Raw genomic sequence first — 25,790 nt, 5'->3', positions numbered from 1 at the left:
GATCCTGTCATCATATATTGACACGTGGTACATTTTGTACATTTGTAGCAACCCGGTGCTTTTGCCCGTATAATTTGACCTTCCTGACTGGGATGCACGAATCCAGTTATATCCGTATGGACCACCATGTCCCTAATATTTCTGCCTCTTTTGAAGCACGCCATTGGTCGTTTACCTGTGAAGCAAGGTAAATCTTTATCAGTTGAAACTATGGGCCATAATGCCCGTGTGGCTCGCTGGATCACTGGACTACTGGTTTGGTATTCAAGTTTCCAAGGGATAATATTGCCTTTTTCTTTATTTGTAGATTGTAATAACGTGTCTCTTTGAAGTACCAAGACCTCATCTCTTTGCTTCCTTAATTGAGTTAAAGAATATCCCCTTGTCACGAACTTGTCTATTATTTTTTCCAACTCTTGTCGAGTATGATCAAGGTCACTTGAAATACGTGCAATTCTCATCATTTGTGATTTTGGAAGCCCTCTCACAAGTGATTTAGGATGATGGCTATTTGCCGTAAGTAGGGTATTGCGATCCGTGGGTTTACTGTATACCCCTGTTTTAATGCTACCGTTTTCGATAGTTACTTGAACGTCAAGATAATTCAATGTAGATGTACTACAGTTATAGGTCAATTTAATAGGTGAGTCACGGTTATTAATTTGTTGCATCAGCAACTCAAATGCCGTTAAGCCACCAGTCCATAACATAAACAAATCGTCTATGTACCTCGTGTAGATAAGTATGTGTTTACTAATTTCTACATTAGAGAAGAACATATCGTATTCTTCACTAAACATATAGACGTTTGCGTAGCTCGGGGCTACGTTACTGCCCATGGCACAGCCGGACACCTGTTGGTAAAACTTCCCATTGTATAGAAAATAATTGCGTGACAGCGTAAGTTCTAATAGTTTTAAGAAAAAGGTTTTATCCAGAACAGTCATTCCTTGTTGTACTATGAACGTTTTCATGATCTCTATTCCCTTGTTGTGGGGGATAGATGTATATAGACTTGAAACGTCCATCACGCAGATTAGGGAATCTGGTGGAACCATCGTTACCGTTTTCAATGCCAATAAAAAGGCTGTGGTGTCCTTAATATATGATGGCTGTATAGACACCAAAGGCTGGAGAATTGTGTCTAGAAACATGGAGATGGGCTGGTATAAAGAGTTCCTAGCCGATATGATCGGTCTTCCCGGGGGTGATTGTAGATTTTTGTGAATTTTGGGGACCAAATACATTATAGGCACCACTGGGAACTCTTGTATTAAGGACCGTCTCACCTTATCACTAATCAAACCGTTATCTTCTGCTTGTTTTAAGATCTGATCCAGTTCTTTTTTATAATCACCAGTGGGGTCCTTAGCCAATTTCTGGTAGGTGTTTATGTCGGCTAGTTGTCTTTCGATTTCTCTCATATAGTCCTTCAGGTCCTGGATCACAATCTCACCCCCCTTATCGGCGGGGCGGATGATGATATCTCTGTATGCACTCAAATGATCTAAAGCTTCTTTTTCCTTACGTGTTAGATTGAAATGTTGAGTAGTCGATGCTTGAATATACCTAGAGACAGAGTCATCCAAAAGACGGTTAAAAGTCTTTAACGATGTATTAGTGGATTGGGGGTCAAACGTGGAGGTACTGCGTACTTGCAAAAATGATGAAAACGGGTTGTTGGATTCCGATGGTACCTTTGTTTGAAAAAATTCTTTCAGTCTAAGGTTGCGAGCGAACCGATGTAAGTCTACCTGCCATGTCAAGTCCTTGTGAATATTGGTGGGGACAAAGGTTAAACCTTTGTTAAGTACACTAACCTCCATGTCCGTAAGAGTTCTAGATGATAAATTACAAATTAAGTTTTCTTTTTGGAGGATGGACCTTTTATACCTCGCGTTTTGACCCCCCCCGGCGGGTGGCAGTCCTTTTATGGCACTCTCCCCTGTTGCCATAGCTGTTGAATCTAAAGGGACTGATTGTCTATCCCCACTTTCATCTGAATCGCGAATTGCGAATTCACTGTCACTATTAGACGTGACAGTGTCTATTTGCTTATTTTCTCGTCTAACTCTCCACCCTTGACGCTGTTGTCTTTGCTTTTGAAAAGACTGAGATCTTGTGTCCCCACCGGTCAGCCAGCGGTACACGTGATTATTCTCATAATCATCGCACACCACCAGCTTTTTATTACGCTTGAATTTAATTAATTCATGGCGATATGTCTCACTCTGTTTCTGTAATTTTTGGAGTAGTTCTACACTGCTTTCACTATCAAAGCTAGATTTAGATTTAGTAGCTAGAGCTTCAATTTTATCCCTGGTCTTAGCCAGCTCAAGCCCTGCTTCATGAATGACAAGCAGCATTAAGTCCATGCTGCATTTATTAACCACTCCTACCCATTTCCTACAAAAATCAGGGTTTTGCCTCCCAATGGTGGGAGCGTTTTTCACACGGAATCCCCGCGGTATCATTTGATCCCTGTAGTATTCTGAAAGGGATATTCCGTGCAGAAGATATTCTGTTTCCCGTTTTTTCAATTTTAACATTTGGTGATAATAGTCTTTTGCATCGTCTTTATGGTCTGTAGAAGGCCAGTGTTCTTTAAACAGAATGTGTTCAGCTTCAGTATCAGTGAAGCTATGTACTATTCCCTTAGGTAAGGTGATACCTGAGAATCCAGCCAGATATTCCCCGCCACTCTGTAGATTAGAGCTGTTTTGTTCCATGCTGTATATGTTACTCTCCAAACAGGTAACTGCCAGTAAAGAGTTGAATGGTGCCTTGTTCCAAGCGGGACCTTGCAATCCCAAATGTATATATTCCAACGGTGAACCGGCACTCAAAAACTAATAGAAATATATGCCAGGGTGCCTTCTGTAAGTGTCCAATATTCATGCAAAGAATCAGCGGCACTCCTGGACTAGTATCATAAGCAAAAGAGACACAGTGTCTATGTCTGCTGTTTACATATTTAATATTGTTATGCCAGCCTTGAGAAAAGGGCCGTGTCTGGCTCTGAAACGTCGGCAGTTTGGCATGTATTAAACCCTCTTTTGCTTATGATACTAGTCCAGGAGTGCCGCTGATTCTTTGCATGAATATTGGACACTTACAGAAGGCACCCTGGCACATATTTCTATTAGTTTTTGAGTGCCGGTTCACCGTTGGAATATATATATATATATATATATGTGTGTGTGTGTGTGTGTGTGTATATGTATGTGTGTGTATATGTATGTGTGTATGTATATATATATATATTAGTTAATAGACGTAACAGGCGGCACTCGAACCATACATCAAAAATAATGACACGGAAACTCCGTAGATTAAGTCAGTCAACGTTTCAATTCCTTTCAAAGAATTTTCATCAGGACATGTTTGGTTCGAGTGCTGCCTGTTACTTCTATTAACTGCATTTGTTACACTGAGGAAGGCACCTTACAACTATTGTGGTTTTAGGTGTTAGTGCCGATTAGCTGGAGTTGGAGATATATATATGGAGCTGACACAGTGGCGTGGGTTACATACACTGGTTCGCTCTGCCAGTGGTCTGGAATGGAATTTTTTTTTAAATAGATTTATTTTCTGCAATCCGCCAGGTATGGCAGATACAGGAAACACTAGTCCTGCTCCACCGTTTTCTTTCTAAAGAAATAACAGACTTTCTATTGCATCTCCAGTCTCAATAAAGCTGGATTATGTTCTGTTGTCAGCTAGGGAACATCCGGATAAACCAATTTCAGATGTCCCGGCGTTTTTTTCTTTTTCATGCATAGATCATCAGTATATCTTGTAAGAATCCCACTACAGTAGATCGTCAGTTTAGCGGCTGTTTAAGACATGTCTTTTAAAGACATCATACAGGAGTTTGACGTATACAATGAAATCCATTTGTTCAGCTGCAAGTGTGATACTGCGTCCTGTCATTGTAATCTACATAAAAGACAACAATGGGGGTAAATCCTCTTATATTTCGTTTACCTCCCCCTAAAAGTTGTTATACAGGATCCTCGTTTCGGTCCTTTAGTGCTACGGGTTGTTCATGGGACCATCAACTACCTGTAGACCTGGAGGTCGGGGTAGTCGTAATAACATTTACTCAACATGAGGTTAAGTCCACTTCTGAGTCTAGTGCAGGATTAACTTTCCTCTCACCTGGGGGTTCCCTGAGTGGGGAGCAAGTCTTCAGGATTTCAGAGTAGTATGGACAGAATATTGTATGGACGATTGGGCCCGGGATCTCATCACTCGAGGATTCAAGCTTGACTTTTTAGTCTCCTCCTCTACCTAGGTTTTGCCAGTTTCCAACGACGGGAGTATCATTTTACAAAAAACTACACACTAGCTTTTCTATCCACTAGAGTGATGGTCCAGGTTCCCAGACATCAAACCGGACAAGTTTTTTACTCCAGTCTTTTCGTGATTCCGATGTTTTCCAGCTCTGTAAAACCTACTCTGAACTTGTAGGGTCTCGTTTTATTCCTAAGGATTTTCTAGTTCAACATAGAGTCCCTTCAGTTGGGTATTGCGGGACTGCCTCACCAGACGTTTCTGAGCTTAGTTTTTTCGGAACTCTCATTTCCACAGAGGTCATGACTGTCATAACGATTCTCCTTCAGAAACAGGGATCACTATTATCCCTTACCTAGACGATTTTCTGCTGAAGGCCCATTACAGGGTCCAATTACTGCAGAATGTCACACATCTCATCGTCAGGGCTGGTTTCTGTATTTTCCCAGGTCTCATGTGCAACGACGCAAATGGACACCTGACGTCAGAGAGTGTTCCTTCATCAGGAAACTTCCATTCAGGACATGGTGAGGAGGTCTTTAGACAATGTCTGGTATTGGTGCATGTTTGCACTCGTCTCCTGGAGAAGATGGTCAAGGCATTACAGGCCTTTTCCTTATGGTGTTTTTCTTTCCAGGATTTTTTTTTCAGCTAGTCCTTCTCTCTGTGAACAGGATCCCATCTTTTCCTTCACCATCGGGTAAAGTTAAGTCCCACAACTCAGATACCTCCTCTAGTGGTTGACCTCGATTTTCCTACAAGAGGCTAAGCGATTCGGAGTGGGTAATAGGATCCTTCTCACCACAGACGCGAGTCTAAAGGTGCGTACACACTTGCCGATATTTTGGACGACAGAATGATAACGATATCGTTCAGTCATCCAAAATGTTGTTAATTTTTTGTGCAAAAACGATCAACGATAATAACCAGCGATGCGTACTCCCCCTGGTCGTTGGTCTTTGTCGGTCATCGTCCGAACATGCAGGCAAACCTGACGATATTGTCAGGTTGTTGCATGTTTGGGAATGAGGGAGGGTGCACGGCATTGAAGAATATCGTGCACAATATTGTTCAGTGTTTGTGCTAAGTGTCGGCAACGACACTTAGCACACCCCTGCCGGGGACACACTACACGATGTCGCTCATGGAGCAAATCGTCTAGTGTGTCTGCACCTTAATGGTGCGTACACACTACACGATATTCTCCCTGAGCTATATCGTGTAGTGTGTCCCCGGCAGGGGTGTGCTAAGTGTCGTTCATGACATTGAGCACAGCCGCTGAATGATATCATTAACGATATCGTTCAGCGGCGGGCTCTCTCCCCCATTCCCCAACATGCAGCAACCTGACGAGATCGTCAGATTGTGCATCGCCTGAACATGCAGCACAATGTCGGAAACGACCAGCGGGAGTGCGCATCGCTGGTCGTTTCCGACATAAAAGTGCACGATTTGTGCATGATTACTGAGCGATTGCACGATTACGATGTCGTAATCGTGCAGTCGCTCAGTAATATCACCCAGTGTGTACCCACCATAAGAGGATGTCAAGCAATGTTTCAGGAACAGCACTTCCAAGACCGCTGGGTATCACTGGAAGCGAGTCTGATAAACATATTGGAATTGCGGGCAGTTTTCTCCGCTATCGCTATTCAGACAGCAGATCATTGGTTGTGGAGCCGTGCAGTCAGGGTCCAGTTGGACAGTGTCACGACAGGGGCGTACATTAATCACGGCGGATCCAGGCATCTGGCGATTTTAAAAGAAGCAAGCCGGATTCTAATCTTGGCGGAAAGGTTTGCAATGACTATCTTGGCAATCTTCATACCAGGTGTAGAAAAATGACAAACAGAACAGGTCGACCTCATGACATCCGGACAAAATCATCAACTGACTTTCTTCTGCTCTAGGACGAGAGAACAATCTATCTATTCCCTCCATTTCCTCTTATCCCTCGAATTCTACAAAAGAGAGAAGGCCAAGGTTCTCTTTTTAGCTCCGGATTACCCTCTTAGATCTTGGTCTTTCATCCTGCTACTTCTGCTGATCGACGATCCGTGGCCTAGACCTCTGGGAGAAGTTCTCTTGCTTGAGGTTCCTTTGGTCTATCCACACTAACAGCAGCTACGTTTGATAGTGTGGCTCTTAACAGGGCCATTTTCAGAAGTACAGGGATCCCTTCCAGGGTAAGCCCTACTATGCTTAGAGCTAGGAAGGAAGGTACTTCCTTCTAAACATTATTATCGTAATTGGAATACTTGTTTCATGCTGTGAATGTGGAGGGGCTTCTCCTACAGAATTCAACCTAGCCAGATTTCTGTTTTTTCTGCAAGCAGGTTTCTCGGCTCTAGGACGTCCCCACTGTCTATGCTCTCCAGTGTCCTCTAATGGATGAAGGAGAAAACAGGATTTTGGTACTTACCGATAAATCCCTTTCTCCGATTCCATATGGAACCCTGGACGCCCACCATGCACTGTTCCTTCCTGTCAGGGTTGGGGTCTTATGTTATGTCTGTTGGACTCTCAATTGATGTCTCTGGTTGTGTTAATGGTTTTCAACCTTTTCCTATGTTCTGTATACTTGCTTAGCCGCCTCCTCTTCCGTTTGTTTTTTCTCAGATCCCCTCGGACACAGCTTTCGGCTTGGGAGGGGGGGGATGCTATAGGGGGGAGGAGCTAGTCACACTTCTTAAAATTTAAAGTGCCAAGCTCCCTCTCAGCACCGTCTATACCCCACTGTCTATGCTCTCCAGTGTCTCCTATGGAACCGGAGAAAGGGATTTATCAGTAAGTGCCAAAATCCTGTTTTCTTTTTCTTTTCTTTTTTCTGTTTGCAGCTTCAGCCATTGGATGATACCTTTCTGTAACAAACCAGCTAAATTGCTGTAGATGATAAAAATTTGACATAGCGAGTCTCCAGAAGTGGGTAGAAGATACCTCTGTTAATGTTCACATAAGTACTGTCAGGATGACCACAAGTTAGCAACATGATGCTGCAAATCACATTATAAAATGCAGGACTTCAACTACTGTTGGGAGCCCAGAGTCACCTGTGCAAGGATGTGGTTGATGTAATAGTAAATTGTGTTTAAGCCATGTGACGCTGTTTGAAAAGCTGATTCCTGCCAGACCTAGCATGACTCCACCCCATGCGTCAGTTATAAGTTGCTACACGCCGCCGTGATGTCTCAGGATCTGGATCGCATTAGTCTATTACTGACCTTATACTTTTTATTTATTTATTTTATTTTTTTTTGTCATTTTGCTGCTCCTTGTACTTATTATTATGCTACCTTATGTTTCAACTAGATATACTGTAGTTACCTGTTTTTCTCTTTGCTGCTTTTACAGCATGTTTATTAAGACTGAGCCTTCCATAACCATCTCCTTACTAAACCTTCTGAGCACTCTGTAGATTTATTTTAACTTTCTTCTCCCTTGTTTGCAATTCTCTGCTTCCTTTCTGTGTTATTAGTGTTTACTGGCAGTCTCAAATATACAGAAGCAATTCAAGAATTAACAAGTACAGTAATATTGTGAGTGCATTTTGGAACATAAGAAAAAGAGAGTAACAAATAACATGGAGAGAAGGGTGAAGGGGTTGAGGCAAGAACCCCAAAAGGAGGGGATTGTTGGGGGTATGGGGCTCGGAGTAAAATTTAGTGTATGAGGGTGGTAAAATTCCTGCTCAAGAGTCATCAGTTGGATATAGGACCATTGCAATAGCTCAAACCATTTACAGACAGGCCCTATACTCGCCAAATTCCTTTTATTCTAACTGGACAAACCATATAGCAATGAATTCCTAGGTTACCTATTTATATTCTGTTATGTATAGCTCAGTATTTATTTGCCAGATGATTGTAACTTAATTTTTCTTTGTGTCATTCAGGAAAAGGATCACCTAAAGTATGATCAGGAAGGTGTTAATGAAAACCTAGAAGACCAACATCATGGAAACTCTAGGCACAACGGGAACTATAGAATGAATGAGGACAGTACGGCAGGGAAAACAGAAGTGGCTTAGGCCTATGCTTTTCTAAGGACTCCAAGCCAAAACGATGTCCTTTAGTAGGCATCACAATGAACATGACGTGGGCTTTACTTGTTGCCCTTACCACAACTCCGGCAAATATTTTTAATAGTATTGGTTCACTGCGGTGTTGGATAGTATATGAACTGATCACCAAGGCATGTACTATTAAATACTCATTTCTAACATGCCTCAACGTACTTGTAAAGTGCTAATTTGCCAGAATACATAGAATTGTTTTCCACCTGTGTTTTTTGTTCACAACGGTCAGACAAGGTGCAAACACTCTCTAGTAGTAATTGCCGCCAACAATGGTAAGTGTAATTTTTTTTTTTATTTAATTTCCTAATAGTTATTAGTAGTTGCACAAACAGTGGGGGCATAGACCACCAGACCATTGTTGAGAAAGATGTAACAGTTGTTTTAATCTGTTTAATGTCTCCTCAAACACACAAACTGTAACTGACCAATAACTGTTCTCCAGAATTTTAATACTAAAAAAAAAAAATGTATGTTCTACAATGCTATTTTACGTTTTGTTTTTCTTCTGCAATTGTTGTATACTATGTAGGTTAACATACAGGATTGTACACTTGTTTTTTTTTCCTGTTTGTTCCTTAATGTGTTTGTTCTCCCTACTAAAAGAATAATAATTTTTAATTGGACTAATGATTCATTTTTTTTAGACCAGGGCTGTTCAACCTCTGAACTGGACGTGGCTTTTTTTTTTTTTTTTTTTTGCCACTTGATTTCACAGAGAAAAAGCTACATAGATCCTTCTATTTGATTTATTTTAAAGTGAGTTCATGAATGTAGAAAACTGTGTTAATTACTGGTCGTTCTCAGAAATTGGGGTGCTGTCTTATAGAAAGTTTCTGATCACATCAGAACACAAGTAACACCTCGGTGCCTTCTAACAGTGTGTCATGTTTATGTGATTATTTCTTATAGGGACTTTACACCCCTAGAACAGAAGTTATTTTCTCCCATTACATTAATGTTCGTAAGTTTCCCCAGTTTTGTTTTAGTAAATTTCCCTAAATACGGAGAATTCTGTCATAGGTATTGGAAAGCATAGAGGTTGGTAATGTAGCTGTACTGCAAATATTTTACATTTACAACATTCATTGTGTACAGGTAAAAGCAAATGGGGTTCTAGGTCCAGTCGTGGGGTAAATTGAAGATAATAAACAATTTTTACCTGTAATTGTAAACTTGCCATTCAAAGGATTTACAGGATTCACCGTTTTGGCAGCACAGTCTGGACACATGCGCACACCCTTTTAAATAATTATCATGAAAGCCATTTTAAAAATGGTATGGGCAAGTGCATTTAATAGTATGGCCAGTAATGATTATGGCTGCATGGATTGGTTAATGGCTGAGTGAAGATATTCTGTGTATAAGAGCTCCTCTTTGTGGCTGTAACAACGTGCCCGGTGCACAGACTAGTGGAACATCTAGCAGTCTATAAGTTGTCCTGCACTCAGGGACTCTATTCCATATTAAATCAGCTCACACTGACGACCAGGTAACCATCAACGTTTCGGTGTACAAACCCCTTTATCAAGGCCTTAATAAAGGGTTTGTGCCCCAAAACGTTGATGGTTACCTGGTCGTCAGTGTGAGCTGATCTAATATGGAATAGAGTCCCTGAGTGCCGGACATCTTATAGACTTCTATATATTAAATAATATATATTCCCCTGTTTAGGGGTCTGCCTGTTCGTTCGTGCTAATATTTTATAATAATATAACCACTGGACAGATTTTGATGTGGTTTTCACTATTCTATACCACATTGGTCGAGGAAGGTTTAGGTGTATGAACCATTCATCTGTGACAAAAGGGAACTGAGCAGTGATGATTTTAGTGAAGTAAGTCACAGAAAAAAATAAAAATCTTGCACTAAGCTACTGTATAGGAGTTAGCCATGGTGCTAAAACGGCAATAAAGCATCTGAAGCTCAGGCTTGGAATGAAGCAAGTCACAAAGAACTGTTGTGATGTGTGTGAGAGTGAGTGAGTGACAGCTGCAGTGCCGAGGGCTGCGCTCCGATTGTGTCTCTAAGAGAGTGAGAGCCATGCAGAGATAGCAATGTGCCCTGTTGCTTAGCAGCAGCCTAGAAAGGGGAGGCAGTCTGGGACAGCAGGGTCACGTCTGAAGCAGAGAATGAGAGAGAACCTACAAAAAACCTATTAAAATGCCCCGATTCAGACACCGTAGCCAGGAAGGAGCCAGACGAGGCATAGCTATCAGGAATTTTTTTTAAAAAGAACATACAACAATCAGAAAACCAGCAAATGATTTCCATTCGGTGGCAAACATCGGACTACCACCATCAAATGGTAAAAAAACTACCATCGAAACAAAAACATTGATGGTTTATAACCATCAGATTCCGATGTCCATCCCTTTGCTGAACCTGCAGACGGACTCCGGCCATCACTCCTCCACAGTGAAGTGCTCCTTCTCCAGTGTGACGTTCCCGCTCAGTCACATGCCTTCGATGAACAGGAGGCACCTCCCATGGAAGACCGGGCTGTTCTCTGACAGGGGCACCAAGGTGAGGAAGTTTAACCGGAAGCCCAGGAAATACAGGGTACATTGTGCAAAGAGGACATTGCGCGTCCAGATGGGGAGGGGTGCGCATGGAGGCTGCGGAAATATGGTTCCCCAGGGACATACTGTTGATACCGTTATGGGTAGCTGCAATACAAATCTCTCATCCATGATCCTCCTGCCTTTCAACACATCCCGGTGTCTGGGCCCCAGCCAGCTGCAGGCAGCAGCAGTAGTGAGTGTTGTGGTGACACTGGAGAGATGCTGGGGGCATGAGTGAGATGCAGAAGGTTATGGTGAGATCACGTATGTTATGAGATGCAGGGAGCTTTGGCGAGCTGAAATAACTCCGTGCAAAGCTGGAGCAGGTCGATACTTTAATAATTTATTTATGTAGCACTTTTCTCCATTAGGAATCAGTCACTTTACAACATCAGAAACAAAGAGCAGGGGTTTAGTATTACAGAAAGAAGAAAACAAACCGAAATCGGCCAACATAATGAGTACGATGGACATAATTCAGGGTTGGTGGAGTCATTGTGGGCAATTACGTCCCCGTTATATATCCCACTCAGGGCCAGTGAAAGGTTTATTTGCACCCTAGACAAAACTTCAGCCTACTGAGCCCACTTCCTAAACAGCCGCAGTTGATAGTGAGGAAGCTTTGTCTTTTGAGGTTCCACAGACACCACCTGAATTTAGTACAATAAGAATGTGTCTTTGAGACATTCATAATATTGTGATAGGCAGACTCTGTGCCGCCAGATCCTGGCGCCCTAGGCAGCTAATGGTAGAGCCGTCCCTGATCCCACTTACTTAGGGTACCAGGCGCGGCAGCCATTTAATGAAGGAGTAATACAAATCAAGTATTATTTTGACACTTAACTGCTGCACTTATTTGTTTCTTACTTACACTGGACTTGTGTCATGACTCCAGACTACCCAGATAAGCTTAAAAAAAAATATATGTATATGCCACAACTTGGTTTGAAACTTAATAGATTATTGCCAATGCCACAACAAACCCTGTTCATTCGGACACACTAGTAGTATATGTTTTTGAAAATTCCAAATTATTGGTTAAATAGTAATAGAGCCACTATATTACATTAGTACAGCTGCTCCTAACTAAATGGAATAAGACACACCTGGAGTGTTAATACATAAGAAACGCTCTCCATGCACCTTTTCATCCTCTCAGTTGCAGGGGCTGTTTCCCTCCTATCATTCTGAGGCAGCAGATTAGTGTGACTGGCTTTGCAGACAAGTTCTGTAGAATTGCTGTGTGTGAATGCTGGCATAGGCCCTGTGATGTTGACTCTGCGTAACTAAGTTTTCCAATCTCTACCATTACAGTCCAGGTTTTAAGGGTATCCATGCTTAAGGACCTCAGTCAATTTGATTTAACCATCTGGACTCAAGCATGGATATCTTTAAAACGTAGACTGTAATGGCGGAGTTTGGGAAACTGGCATAACTGAGTTAGCTTGAGGTGTGAGGAGGGGGCCGCTATCTGTAATGTGGAAGGTCAATGCAAAAGAAAAAATCTTTATTAGCAGAGCTGCTATGGTGCTTCCCCTTGTGTTTATGCCCAAAACACTGCTAATAGAAGCATTGCCCTTTTAAACCCAATGCTTAGTAATAAATCCTGTTTAACTTAACTTGTTTTACCATAACAAACATTAGAGCAATCCTGAGAACATAGACATGTGTAAGCCTATCGTTATGACTCTCCATTTGGGCCGTCAAAATAGTTTGTATTCACTGACGATATCCCATTATTGCAGTTCATGTTCTGATGTTTTCTGATTTGCATGCTAAATACATTTCCATACACTGGCATATAGAATGCAGAAACAACAGCTTGTGAACTTCACATTTACTAGCAAATACTGATGCTACTCCACCCTATATAACCTAACTGGCTGTCAGGTACTTTTAGTGTTTTTGGTGCCCACCAGAGCTGGACATTTTTTTTTTTTCTATAGCAACCAGTTTACTTTGTTTCATTTTTATTTGCTGCTGAATTGGGATCCATCAGCCGCAGGACCTTCTCCCGTCCACAACCTGCTCCCACCATGGGATTGCTTTTATAACCACCTTCCCAAGGTGGTTTCTCGCTTCCACCTGAATGAGGAGATTGTGGTTTTGGCCTTTAATTCATCAGACCTCTCGGCAGATGAGGCCTCTTTGGATGTGGTCCGTGCTCTAAAGATCTACGTGGACCGTGCTACTTCTATCAGGAAATCGGACTCCCTCTTTGTCCTATATGGATTTCACAAGAAGGGATGGCCAGCTAACAGACAGACTCTGGCCAGATGGATTTGCATGACTATCTCACAGGCTTATACGCAGTCTGGCCTTCCTGTGCCGGCTACAGTATCTGCTCATTCTACTCGCTCTTTGGGTCTCTCGTGGGCAGCCTAGCGCCTCAGCTGCCACCTGGTCTGCCCACACATTTCTTAGATTTTATGCCTTTGATACATTTGTCTCTCAGGAGAACCCTATGCCCAAAGGAAGCATACTATCAGCTCAGGAGCGTTCCCACCCTTGAACAACTGCTTTGGGACATCCGCATTGTCTCCCAGTGGAGCCCTGTGGACCCTGAAGAAGAAAAGGAGAGTTATGGTAAAACTTACCTTTTGTTAACACTTTCTTTGAAGTCCATAGAGTCCACAGGGCACCCGCCCTGACGCACCTGGCTTCTATGGGTCTCTTCTGTTGGTCCCTTTATTCCTTCTCTATGAGAAGTAAAAGCTCCCAGACTGAAGTGCTTTTATGTCCACTTCTATTATCCTGCAGGTATTATGATGGGTCTTTGCTCCAGCGGATAGTAGTCTGCTCCTTGTGGAGGCCCCCAGGAAAGCAGTAGTGAGTAGTTAAGCTTTCATTTCCCAAGCAGACAGTATGGCGGACAGGCTTCCCACCTAGAGACTCCCATGGCAGTGGGAACCTGGCTGTTTCATCCAGGTGACAACAGTGGAATAGAGGAACTATAAATCATGATACTTCGTAGATCCTCCTGTATTTCCTAACTAGACTATTTTCCTGGCCTATAAATAGAGAGAGTCCCTATTTGCGCTCAACTGAACTAGCACAATATTTCAAAAATTACAACAAATAGCAAAAACCAATCCTTAGTACATGTAGTCTCCCCATGGGTCAAATTTTCTATCTATTATTCATTGTGGGTTCAAATATCCTCCCGAGCAAAGTTTATTTTTCTTTCAAATTGATTCCTCAGAGAAAGGATGACAAGAAAACAAAAGGGGGACCCCAATAGTATAGTATGTCTATAACAAATCACAGATGAAATCTTAGAAAGATGACTGGTGATCCCCTTCACTCCACTCATAGGATGTAAATAATCGTACCACACTCACTCTGTAAGCCAGTTTTCCCTCTCATTAAAGTATCTTTGCCTGTAATTCTTTTCACCACCATGTGGAAAGGTATAGTTACACCCCTATGAGGAATGCAAAATAGTAGTACCCTACTTATAATCGCTATGAACACATAACAGGTCGTATTGTAAGGACCCCTAAAGAAACCACTATCTTCTCCTATATCAATCCTCATCTCTCCAAATCACAAATAGCAATGTGTACCATGTGAATATACAAGGAATGGTGTAAGGGGCATAAAAAAACCTCTACACTTTATTATCAATAAAACCGTAACAACTTGGTCCAAAAATGCAAACAGAAAAAGCTGGAAATATTGTCTGCACGAGTCACCTGAGGCTTTGGGAAAAGTCCGGCCTCCCTTTCCCCACAGATGGCGGATATCTTGTTATGTACCTGGACCTGAGCCCTTCACCAATGCGTTCTGACACCAGGAGTCTTTATCCAGGTGTATTTACTGGAATCTGCAACATACCCTGTTTTGCCCTAACTGAAGCCATTTATTAAGATATCTTTCCTGTTCTGGAAGTTTAGAGGAAATGTGTTTTTGCTCATATCTTCTAGGTCTAGAAACAGAATTGTCCTTTTGATCCATTCTTTTCATGCAGCTGTGACACTAACATAGCATTTCACATGCAGACACAGCCGCAGGTGCACACAGAATGTAGGCAGGCCGCATCCTATTTGCATCAAATAAGATGCATTTGAAGGGAAAAAGTTTGCCAAAAAGACACTTGGCACTACCAAGTCGTGCCACTAGGAGAGCAGTTTAACGCACAAGGAGGCTAGATGTGTGTGAACACATCTGTATACATTACACCCCTCGTATAAGAAAAGTAGGAAATCCTCATTGAGGAAAGTATGACTACAATATAAAGCAGTTCCCATGTTCATTCCGGAACCAGAATGGCCTTCTGAGTTCATTAGGCCAGGATACAATCAGTGATAATGTTGGAAATGGTAATTCCATAGATCCACTTGAAATGATGTGTGAAGTCCTGTACAGCAGATAAGAAACAATAATTGCTGTGTGAGTATATGCCCATAGATGTACTGATGGCACGTGGGAAAGTAGGACAGCATTCATTCCAGTGCCAGGTGACCGTCATTTCAATGTAGCAGTAATGATCTTGGATTACAGGTCAAATAATCTGATTTACAAATACTAATGATATTGAGGATGTTTAACCCTGCATCAGGCGCACCTCTGGGACTCCCAGGTTCGTGTGCAGTGCGCCTGACAGGTGCCTGTTATAAAATCATCATTAGCACCTAATTATCTCAACTCTAATGCTCTTAAAGTGATCAGTGACCTTCATTAGGATGTACAAAGAGAGAATATATGGAAATCTGATTCACAAAACCACATTTATTAACCTGAAAGGAAGTAAAACAAAAAATACTAAATTTTAAGATGTGCAGTCTGCCTAAGAGGCCACCCTGGACAAACCTACATATACCCACAACCTTCGTAATTTTCATTCATTTATTGAGCAAAATACACAAAATTGTGAGGAAATATTAAAGAAATGCGTACCTTCAAAAGTCTAGGGGGGTTTCAAATCGGGTGTAGTAGGCAGTATTCAAATCCCGACAGCGGCAGCCCGGCAAGGGTGAAGATCCCGCTCGTCCCTAAGGTAAGTATCGCTAACCTAATTCTACCCCCAACCCTCCCTTAGGGGTGCCTAACCCTTACCTCCCACCCAAGTGCCAACCCTAATTCCCCCTCTGTGACTAAACCTAACCCCCCCCCTTCCCCGCTGCCTAAACCTAATTCCTCCAGGGGGGGTGCCTTACCCTAACCTCCCCCTCACCTAGCCTAAACCTAACCCTAAACCCCTCCGGGAGCCCTATGCGCGTGGCTGTCTGCGCCCAGATTACCTTAGTTTCGGCATGCCGGGCGTCGGTCTTCCGGCGTATGGTTAATGACAAGTGCCGAGTTTTCAACACCTGTCATTAGTACCACGCAGGGATTAGAGAGTCTGGAAGCCGGCGGTCGCCGTTTAGACCGTCGGCTTCCAGACTACATCCCCAAACAGCACATAGAGATAGGGAGGTGGTACTAGGAGGGGCAGGCCCCTGCGCCCCCTTGCGGTGGAGAGATGAGCGAGAACAGCTTTGTGCCGCCTGTCAGGCCAGATGCGCCTGACGCAGGGTAAATAACTTAGCAGTCAATGCATAGGTAAAGTCAAAATCATTTTCTTTTATTCAGCAGGGGGGATATACAATTCAGCATCAACATCAGCAAGCCGGGATGAAGCTCGCACATCTAGCTAACTAGCAAAGTTTTCATCCAAAAACTTCTAATTGTGAACAGCTCCTAATATTTACTAACTCATTACATTTTATTTAGTAGACAAACTATGCCAATATTTCATATATTTAATTTTATATATTTAAATTATCTAAACATTCAATATTTTAAAGTGAAAGAACCTAATTTCTATTGCTCATTTGTAATGTCCAAGGATGTCCTTTACTAGTAGTTGGTCAAAAGTCTCTTACATCCAAAGAACAGTTCCTTCGTCATCAAAGGAGTTGGTGTTAAGTCCAATACTGTGCAAAACAATCAAATAGTATTCAGATGGCGCTGATGTGGTTTGCATACAGAAATTGTGTTCACAACACAAAAGCCCAGTCCGGGATGTAGTTGCCGCCGGTTACAATCCCGACAACGGAATGCTGGATAGAGATTTATGATAGGCTTTGATATACCGACTCCTATCATAATCCCAACGCCGAGGACACCATCCCGAACGAAGGTAGATCTGGGGAGCTCTTAGCGTTAGCTGTGGGGGGAGGAGAGGATTAGGGAGTCCAGTGGGGTTAGGTTTGGAGGGATGGGGGATTAGATTAGGGTTAGGCACCCCTAGGGTGGAAGGTCAGGGATAGGCTCCCCACCGGGAGGGTCCGGTTTAGGGAACGGTTGGGGGGGCAGGGAAGGTTAGGGTACTTACCTGCCCCTGTCGGGCATCCACTGTCTGGATTTGAACCGGCGGCTAAACAGCCACCGGCATTTCAATCCCATTCCTCCAGTCCACCTAAAATAATAATAGTCTCTCTGATGAATGTCCTGCTGGGACCGAATGCATTAGGTGGGTGACTTTGAACTTTGGAAAGGACTACTGCTACCGGATTGACACCTGGATATTTGTGAACTGACTGCCGGCGTCTGTTCCAGATGACCCACTGCCATTCTTTTGGGCCAGGTGATGTTTAGATTCCTGTGAAGCAAGTCTACCCTGGTATTTTACCATTAAATGGTGGCGTTGCATGCTTGATACTTTTTTTATGAAGGTATTGCACAATTTGTGGCAATCTTTTGCTTATTTTTAAGAGCCCTTATCTATATCAATGGCTGATATGTTTCTTAGTTATTCATAACCAAAACTTATCTATAGGTGTACAAATAAAACACGAAAAGTGGAAGAAATTAGAAGGCTTTACTCTACAGTGTTCCGAGAGAGTAAGACTATATTATTATTTTAGGTGGGCTGGACTTTTGTGTTGTGGACACTTCTTAACTTCTGTATGCAAACCACATTAGCGCCATCTGAACACTATTTGATTGAATTGCACTGTGTTCAGGAGATTGGTGAAGGCTCCTTTTATTCACGGCTGAGATTGTGGTTTTTTTGCACAACGTTTAGATCCCTATGGTTTAAATAAGTCCCATACTGTGCCAACATTTCCTGGATAATCTCCATGACATCATAAACCATCATTACTGCTGCTCGCAATTTTTGGATAGCAGATGGTCAGTGTTTCCGTATACAATATCTTTAGCCCGCGATCTCAGGATCCATCTGGAGACTATCCTGTGGACTATACTCAGCACAGGTGTAAGTATATGTTTTCCTCAAGACATCATATTGGTGTTGGCCAACTACATTTATTATTTAATAGTGCATTTTCTAGAATGAAGCTTTTATTACGTTCAATCTCCTTATTTCTATTTTATATACGTATGTATTACTATTACTTATCAATACTTTATAAGACTTATGCTTGTTGCAATGCTATTTAACACCTTAATATATCTAATTCGATTCACACAAATGCTGATTATAGATAGTTTATACTTATTCAACCTGTTAATTAGCTCATATATTTATGCTTTAACAATGAATAGCGGTTACTCAAAAATACCATTGATCAAACTGACAGAGAATACCAAAAAATAAATTACTAGAATTAACACTACGCCTCATATATAGAGACGTCATAGTTTGCTTATGTTGTAGTGATCGACCAAGGATGTATTCCTCGTGCCTCAAGTGAATTGTGAATGTGTGCAATGCATTCTCCTTTTGACAATATTATGTGAGTATTGCATAGCGGACACACTAACCTGGGTGGAACTCTGAGGTCTTTCAATACAAGGCTGTGAATTCTTCCTTTATTGTGTGATTCAGGATTGTGGATTGCTCCAGAAAATAAAGATTGCAGGAAATTGCATACTGTGTATGGGAATTATATTTTATGGTTATACAATTGCCCTCGTTTTTAAGTCAACTAGACGTTGGACACTCCTTAACCCTATGTCTGTCACACACACATATACAAGTGTCACAAATCAAAATAATCAGTGCAGTCTCCTGGTGCGGTTTGCGACTAAGGCCCGTATTCAATTTGGAGCGAAAAGTCAGAGGCCGGACTTTTCGCCGTCACCTGAGGTTTTGCCTCCGAAAAAGTATTGCGCGTGCGTCTCCGCGTATCCCCGTATTCAATTGCAAATGTGCAAAAATGGGACACTGCGAAATGGAAATCGGCGAAAAGTCCTGTGGTTTTTGGGGAAATCAGCCTGACACTCCCCTAAAGATGCTCTGACATGGGGTTCACTATGGGTACCCCCGATTAGCCCTATTAAAGCTATTTGGGGTCTTTGAATCTTCTCAATAGGCGCTATTTAGCGTCTTTGGGACAGTGGTGAAGAATAGAATTTAGCAACTTTTTTGGGGGGGGGGGAAATAAGTAGTTCCATCAAATTTGGAGTACATGAAAATGGGTGCAAGCATATATTAAAGTTGCTGAAGTCAAGCATTAAAGAGCGCCAAAAACGCACCTTCAGCAAACACTTGCAATCCAAAAAAAAACCTCCCCCATACTTGCAGACCCCCCAAAAAACTATTTAAATATTTTTTGAATTTGTACCCCCACTTTTTTCACCCACTTTTTCAAAGTGCTTTTTTGGGGTGTGCTTTGTGGGGTTTCTTGCGTTTTTTTTACGCAGTTAGCGTCAAGGGGGGTGTAAAAAGGGTTTAGGGGGTTGCCGCAATTTCGCACCACAAAACCCCGGCACAAACTTTGCACCGGCGAAAAGTTGGACAAATTGAATAAGAGGATAAATGGAATCGACGAAAATGACATCATCGGCGAAAAAGTTTTGCCTAAAATGGCTTTTCGCTCCAAATTGAATACGGATGCATTTTTTTTGGGAAAAGAGACTAGTCTCACGGAATCTGGCAGCTCACTCACGCCAGGCGCCTAAATAATATAGATAGTTTAGAATGAACTCCTGTTGTGACTCTGACATAAGGAAATAAAACTGCTGTACCCTTTTGGGGAGGGATATTTGTGCATAGTGGCTTGAAGTCCTGAGTAAGACAAACATAGCTGGTCGTTGATGACATTGTTTATCGCCCGAACTTGCAGTCCAACTTGACGATATAGTCAGGTTGTGCAGGTTTGGGTATGAGAGAGGGTGCCAGCAGTGAACAATATCTTTAATGATATCGTTCAGTGTGTGCGCTCAATGTCGTTAACGTACAATTTAGGAATGTGTGGTCTGTGAGGTTTATAATTAGTGCAATCAAAAATTACTTGTTTTCACCAGTAGATGGAAACTTCTTCATCAGAGGGGGTGCGCTCTCCATACAGGCCTCCCCTCGCGCCAGTGCATGCATAGTAGACTGGCACTGTGCATCAGCAATATGTTCCTGGCCTGCTTCCCCATAAGACAGATAATTTGCCTGGGGTTAGAACTTTTGAAGATAGATTGTACACTTGTTATATACTGACACTGTCTTGAGGTTTTTGTTTTTTTTCCTGCTTCATTTCAGGGAATATTGATGCATAGGTCTGTACCTGTCCAGATCTTTCAGAGGTATGGGAAATTGGTAAGATGACATTAAAAAAAAGATAGCTATTATTGGTTAGTTAGTTTATATTATTATTGGTTTGTGGCATCTTTTTCAAGACGTTGATCATTGACCTCATGCCAATGTAATCTTTTGCATTTGGGGCTTGTGCGGGCGACCCCTTGTGGTGAGATGTGTTGGTGCAGGGCTCCCTCCCCTGTGTACTGGACTCTCTTGACATAGTTAATATAGGAATCTGCTCAATCACCTCCACTCCGGCACTGTCCCATCTAGTTTCATGTAAAATCTGTATACATTTAATCTGTTGAAAAAAAGAAATATACACTATGAGATGTTAGGTAGATTGTTGTTGTTGTTGTTGTTGTTGTTATTATTATTATACTTTATATGGTGACACAAGGGGTCCGCAGCACCTTTTAAAAAGTACGTACGCAGAAACAGTGTAAGCATAACAAGAAAAAGTGCAAAAAGATTTACAGTACAAAAAATTACAGAACATGGACTACAGGCTATATGAACATTGCTACTTATGGAGTCATAATACCCACAAAAGCAGCACCAACTGAACTCAAAGGTTTGGTCCCCTTGTTAGCATAACAAGAGAAAGCTGCAACAGACTAAAGCCGGATATACACGGAACGATGTGCTGCATCAACGATATTGCTGAACGATTGCCCTTGAACTTTCTGTAGTGCAGGACAAACGATATTGGGTGTATACCCTGAAAGGCTATGTAGTCAGCTGACTGGCGGCCGCGAGTCTATATGCCAACGCTGATATCCCAACAAGGAGTTAAAATAGGCATCTTAATCTCGACACCGGAAAGCAGACTTACGGATGCCCGAACGAGGTAAGTCTGGGGCGCTCGTCCTCTGGGGAGGGGGGGTTTGGAGAGTTAAGGCAGTTAGCGGGGCTAGCGTAGGGCTGGGGGGGAAAGGGGGTGTCGGTTTAGGCATGAAGAAAGAGGACTTAGTTTCAGGAACTAACGGGGAGTGTTAGGGGCGGGGAGGGTTAGGCTAACAGAAGGGAGGGTTAGGTGGGGGAAGGGTAAGTATACTTACCCGACCCGTCGGTATACTGCTGTCGGTATTCTGATCGATATCTTTCAGTGAAGTCGTCCTGCCTCATCTCTGAACATTGATATTTATTGAATCTTCAGTGGAAAGTCTTAACTATGAATATTACCTTCTTATACAGGTATTCAAATATTTGCCAACATTCTCCTTTAACAATGTATTTGTTGTTAATATTTGTATAGCCAACCAATTAATTTCATTCCATACCTTTGTTGGTGCTCCGTTGGTGACCTTGATGACATTGCTGTGTTTTGGATTTGGTATTTTTGGAAAATACAGGTTCTTCTTTTTTCTGCGACATAAAATGACATGGTTCATATTTTATATCATATCCCGGGATCTACATTGTTTTCCAGTATTCAAGATGGATGATTTAAGGCAGCAGTCACATGACCTACTATGGTTAAATCAGTTTTGCCAATGCAAATTTCATGTAGTAGCTGCAATAAAATCGTTTTTTTAAAAAACAAACAAAAATTTACAGAATGGAAAAAAAAAAACCGATGGAAGTACGAAAGGCATTTCTTTTTGTGGCACAATGAACAATGCTATTGGTGTGGTTGAATCCATTTTTCTTGCATACTAATGGCCAGGGGCGTAGCTATATTGAGTGCAAAGGGTGCCTTTGCTGTGGGGCTTGGAGGCTTAGTGGGCCCACTGTACCCAGCTCAGTAATAGTTACAGTACCTGTGTTGAACACTGCATGCTGTCCCCACCCCCTAAAAAGATGCTTGGCAAGGTGTGTTAATGTAAGTAGGTTATAAATTGGTAATTTTAGTCCAACATATTTAATGATATCCAAACTGACTTGAACAAACTAGTAAGAAACAAAAACTTATAATGTGAACGGGTGCACTCTAATGTGGCATATGAATGGGGGGGCACTAGAAGGTGGCATAATGTGAACTGGGGCACTACAATGTGGCATAATGTGAACTGGGGCACTACAATGTGGCCTAATGTGACCGGGGGGCACTACAATGTGGCATAATGTGAATGGGGGCACTACAATGTGGCATAATGTGACCGGGGCCACTACAATGTGGCATAATGTGACCGGAGCCACTACAATGTGGCATAATGTGAACTGGGGCACTACAATGTGGCATAATGTGAACTGGGGCACTACAATGGCATAATGTGAACTGGGGCACTACAATGTGGCATACTGTGAACGGGGGGCATTACAATGTAGCATAATGTGAACGGGGGGCACTACAATTTGGCATAATGTGAACGGGGGCACTACAATGTGGCATAATGTGACCGGGGGCACTACAATGTGGCATAATGTGAACGAGGGGGCACTACAATGTGGCATAATGTGAATGAGGGGGCACTACAATGTGGCATACTGTGAACGGGGGGCACTACAATGTAGCATAATGTGAACGGGGGGCACTACAATTTGGCATAATGTGAACGGGGGCACTACAATGTGGCATAATGTGAACAGGGGGACACTACAATGTGGCATAATATGACCGGGTGACACTACAATGTGGCATAATGTGAACGAGGGGGCACTACAATGTGGCATAATGTGAACGAGGGGGCACTACAATGTGGCATAATGTGAACGGGGGGGCACTACAATGTGGCATAATGTGAACGGGGGGCACTACAATGTGGCATAATATGACCGGGTGGCACTACAATGTGGCATAATGTGACCGGGGGGGCACTACAATGTGGCATAATGTGAACGGGGGGGCACTACAATGTGGCATAATGTGACCGGGGGGGCACTACAATGTGGCATAATGTGACCGGGGGGGCACTACAATGTGGCATAATGTGACCGGGGGGGCACTACAATGTGGCATAATGTGAACTGGGGCACTACAATGCGGCATAATGTTTACTAGGGGCACTACAATGCGGCATAATGTCAATGGGGGCACTACAATGTGGCATAATGTGACTGGTGGGCACTACAATGTGGCATAATGTGACCGGGGGGCACTACAATGTGGCATAATGTGAACTAGGGGCACTACAATGCGGCATAATGTCAATGGGGGCACTACAATGTGGCATAATGTGACCGGTGGGCACTACAATGTGGCATAATGTGACCGGGGGCACTACAATGTGGCATAATGTGACCGGGGGCACTACAATGTGGCATAATGTGACCGGGGGCACTACAATGTGGCATAATGTGACCGGGGGCACTACAATGTGGCATAATGTGAACTGGGGCACTACAATGTGGCATAATATGACTGGGTGGCACTACAATGTGGCATAATGTGACCGGGGGGGCACTACAATGTGGCATAATGTGAACTAGGAGCACTACAATGCGGCATAATGTCAATGGGGGCACTACAATGTGGCATAATGTGACCGGTGGGCACTACAATGTGGCATAATGTGAACTGGGGCACTACAATGTGGCATCATGTGAACGGGAGGCACTACAATGTAAACCGAGACATTACAACATGGCATAAAATGAACAACTGCTGCGATGAGAGCCGTCTATCTAAAAGCATTCCAGGTGCAGTCCCCTTCAAAATGTTGCGGTGGAGCCCACACATTCTAGTTACACCCCTGCTCATGTCTTTACAATGGATTAGCTTCCTTCTAGATTAGGTAATGACAGGTATTTAAAAAAAATAAATAAACACCCTGTGACGGTGTGTAAGGTAGCTCATCCCCTTCTACAGTGTATTTTCCTATCTCTAGTTTAGGCAGGCAGGTAATGTTTTTTTATTTTCTGCTGCATACTGCGGCTTCTCTTCTCTGTAGGTCAATTCAACACCGAGAATGCCGGCGAACACTTTACAAGGAACAGGAAGTAGTAAAAAGGGCCTCTCTGCCTCTGAATACTTGTAGAAGGAACAGTAGCTCCCATGTACGGAGGATATATGTATGTGGACACATCTATAATCCGATGTTTAATAGCACATGCCACATTAGCATCATAAGGTTGAGTAGACTATGAAGGGAGCAAATTTATGTCTCTTATGATGAGCACATTGGGACTTTCCACAAAGAATACAGGTAAAAAATGCTATAATACACAGGGCTATGTTAAACAATAGTATTGTGCGGCCTATTTTATATATCTGGCTTTTCCCCTCAACCATTGCCTGTGCCCTATATAGATCTGCAAATCACTTATGTAACAGAAACACTGAATAATTTCCCTTCCAGTATAATATAATATTGGTGATGTGTCACATTACCCTAATGTTCTAGATTCTGTTTTTTAAATGGAAAAGCACATTTTTTGCTCTGTGGGCTAAGCTATAGACTAGGAAGGGTGTAGACAGTGCATATATGAAGGTGATCCAATTGTAGTGGAGTCTGGAACCTTTTTAGTTTATCATTATGGACAGATATTGGCACTGCCTTGGAGGTAGGTATTAATGGTCCTGAGTTCTTTTGCTTCATTTAGGACAAATGTAATATAGACATAATAATGTCTACATGTGCACCTGTGCAAATAAGAACTGCTATATCAACTATGACAATCTCACATTTACAATCACACCAAACCATCAAAGCCTAGAATGGCAGATGGTGATAAACGTCTTTTACACCTGAAAATAAGATGTTACGTTGCTTTATATTTTTGGCTACAGTATGTAAATAGCATCTGCTGTATTGCATAGTAGATTGCAAATAAATATTGGATACGTACCTGTGAATTGCATAAACACAGACGCTAACTAATATAGCAGTTATAATTATTCCCCCACACGTAGATATTATAATACTTTGAAATTCAGCTTTAACTGCGTAAGGAAAGAGGAAACAAATCAATTAGTGAAAGTGAGTAGAATGTATAATTAGACTACTGATAGTTACAGTAACCCATCATTTACACAATTAATGAACAGACTGAATCTTTACTGTTGTCGCACTCAGGGCCACTGACCACTCTGCTGGGACTTGGTACTGGGAGGGGGAGTGGCCAACTTGGGGAGGTGTGGCCAGACCCTCTCATTACAAAACATTAAAAATATACAGGTGCCGGTCTGGGGGAGAGTGTGATCGCTCCGCCCCCTGCACATCACGCAGGGAGAGAGAAGATTGACTGCTGCTGCAGTTATGGGGGCTGCAGGGCCCCTCCAATATGCCCGGGTAAAGAGTACGTGCCCCCCCACTCACACCCTCCCCCGGGTCAAAGTTCTGCCCAGCGTACACCAATGGGAGGTCCAACAGGGAACTTAACCTCCTAATATGTATTCTGGTATAGTGTCCTAAAAATGTGCCAAATGCAGGTGCCACAGGGGCAGCAATGGGACTGCCCCCTTGGCCTGGAACCCAGGGTGATGGCACTGGACACAAACCCCTAATTACGT

General features: G+C 42.6%; 2 protein-coding genes across 6 annotated transcripts in view; one reads left to right on the top strand and one right to left on the bottom strand.

Moving 5' to 3' along the window:
- Nucleotides 1-8,571, top strand: part of SREK1 (splicing regulatory glutamic acid and lysine rich protein 1) — a 114,943-nt gene extending 106,372 nt beyond the window's left edge. For 4 of the 5 annotated variants that reach the window (XM_088444045.1, XM_088444043.1, XM_088444041.1 and 1 more), the window contains exon 13: nucleotides 8,189-8,571. In XM_088444045.1, coding sequence (XP_088300171.1) covers nucleotides 8,189-8,323 — 135 coding nt within the window. In that variant the 3' untranslated portion in view covers nucleotides 8,324-8,571. The remainder of the gene's footprint in view (nucleotides 1-8,188) is intronic. The other variant, XM_088444046.1, reaches the window with a different exon arrangement.
- An 11,882-nt stretch (nucleotides 8,572-20,453) lies between these two features.
- Nucleotides 20,454-25,790, bottom strand: part of LOC148508770 (interleukin-6 receptor subunit beta-like) — a 48,869-nt gene continuing 43,532 nt past the window's right edge. The window contains exons 12-14 of the mRNA XM_088444017.1: nucleotides 25,127-25,220; nucleotides 21,679-21,763; nucleotides 20,454-20,696 (exon numbers count right to left, since the gene is read on the bottom strand). Of these exons, the coding sequence (XP_088300143.1) occupies nucleotides 20,454-20,696; nucleotides 21,679-21,763; nucleotides 25,127-25,220 (422 nt within the window). The remainder of the gene's footprint in view (nucleotides 20,697-21,678; nucleotides 21,764-25,126; nucleotides 25,221-25,790) is intronic.

Source organism: Taudactylus pleione, unplaced genomic scaffold (genome assembly GCF_031769625.1).
Source record: "Taudactylus pleione unplaced genomic scaffold, aTauple2 ptg000345l, whole genome shotgun sequence".
Lineage (NCBI taxonomy): Eukaryota > Metazoa > Chordata > Amphibia > Anura > Myobatrachidae > Taudactylus > Taudactylus pleione.
Note: the sequence above shows the minus strand (reverse complement) of the source record. Positions and strands in the feature narration are given on the sequence as shown.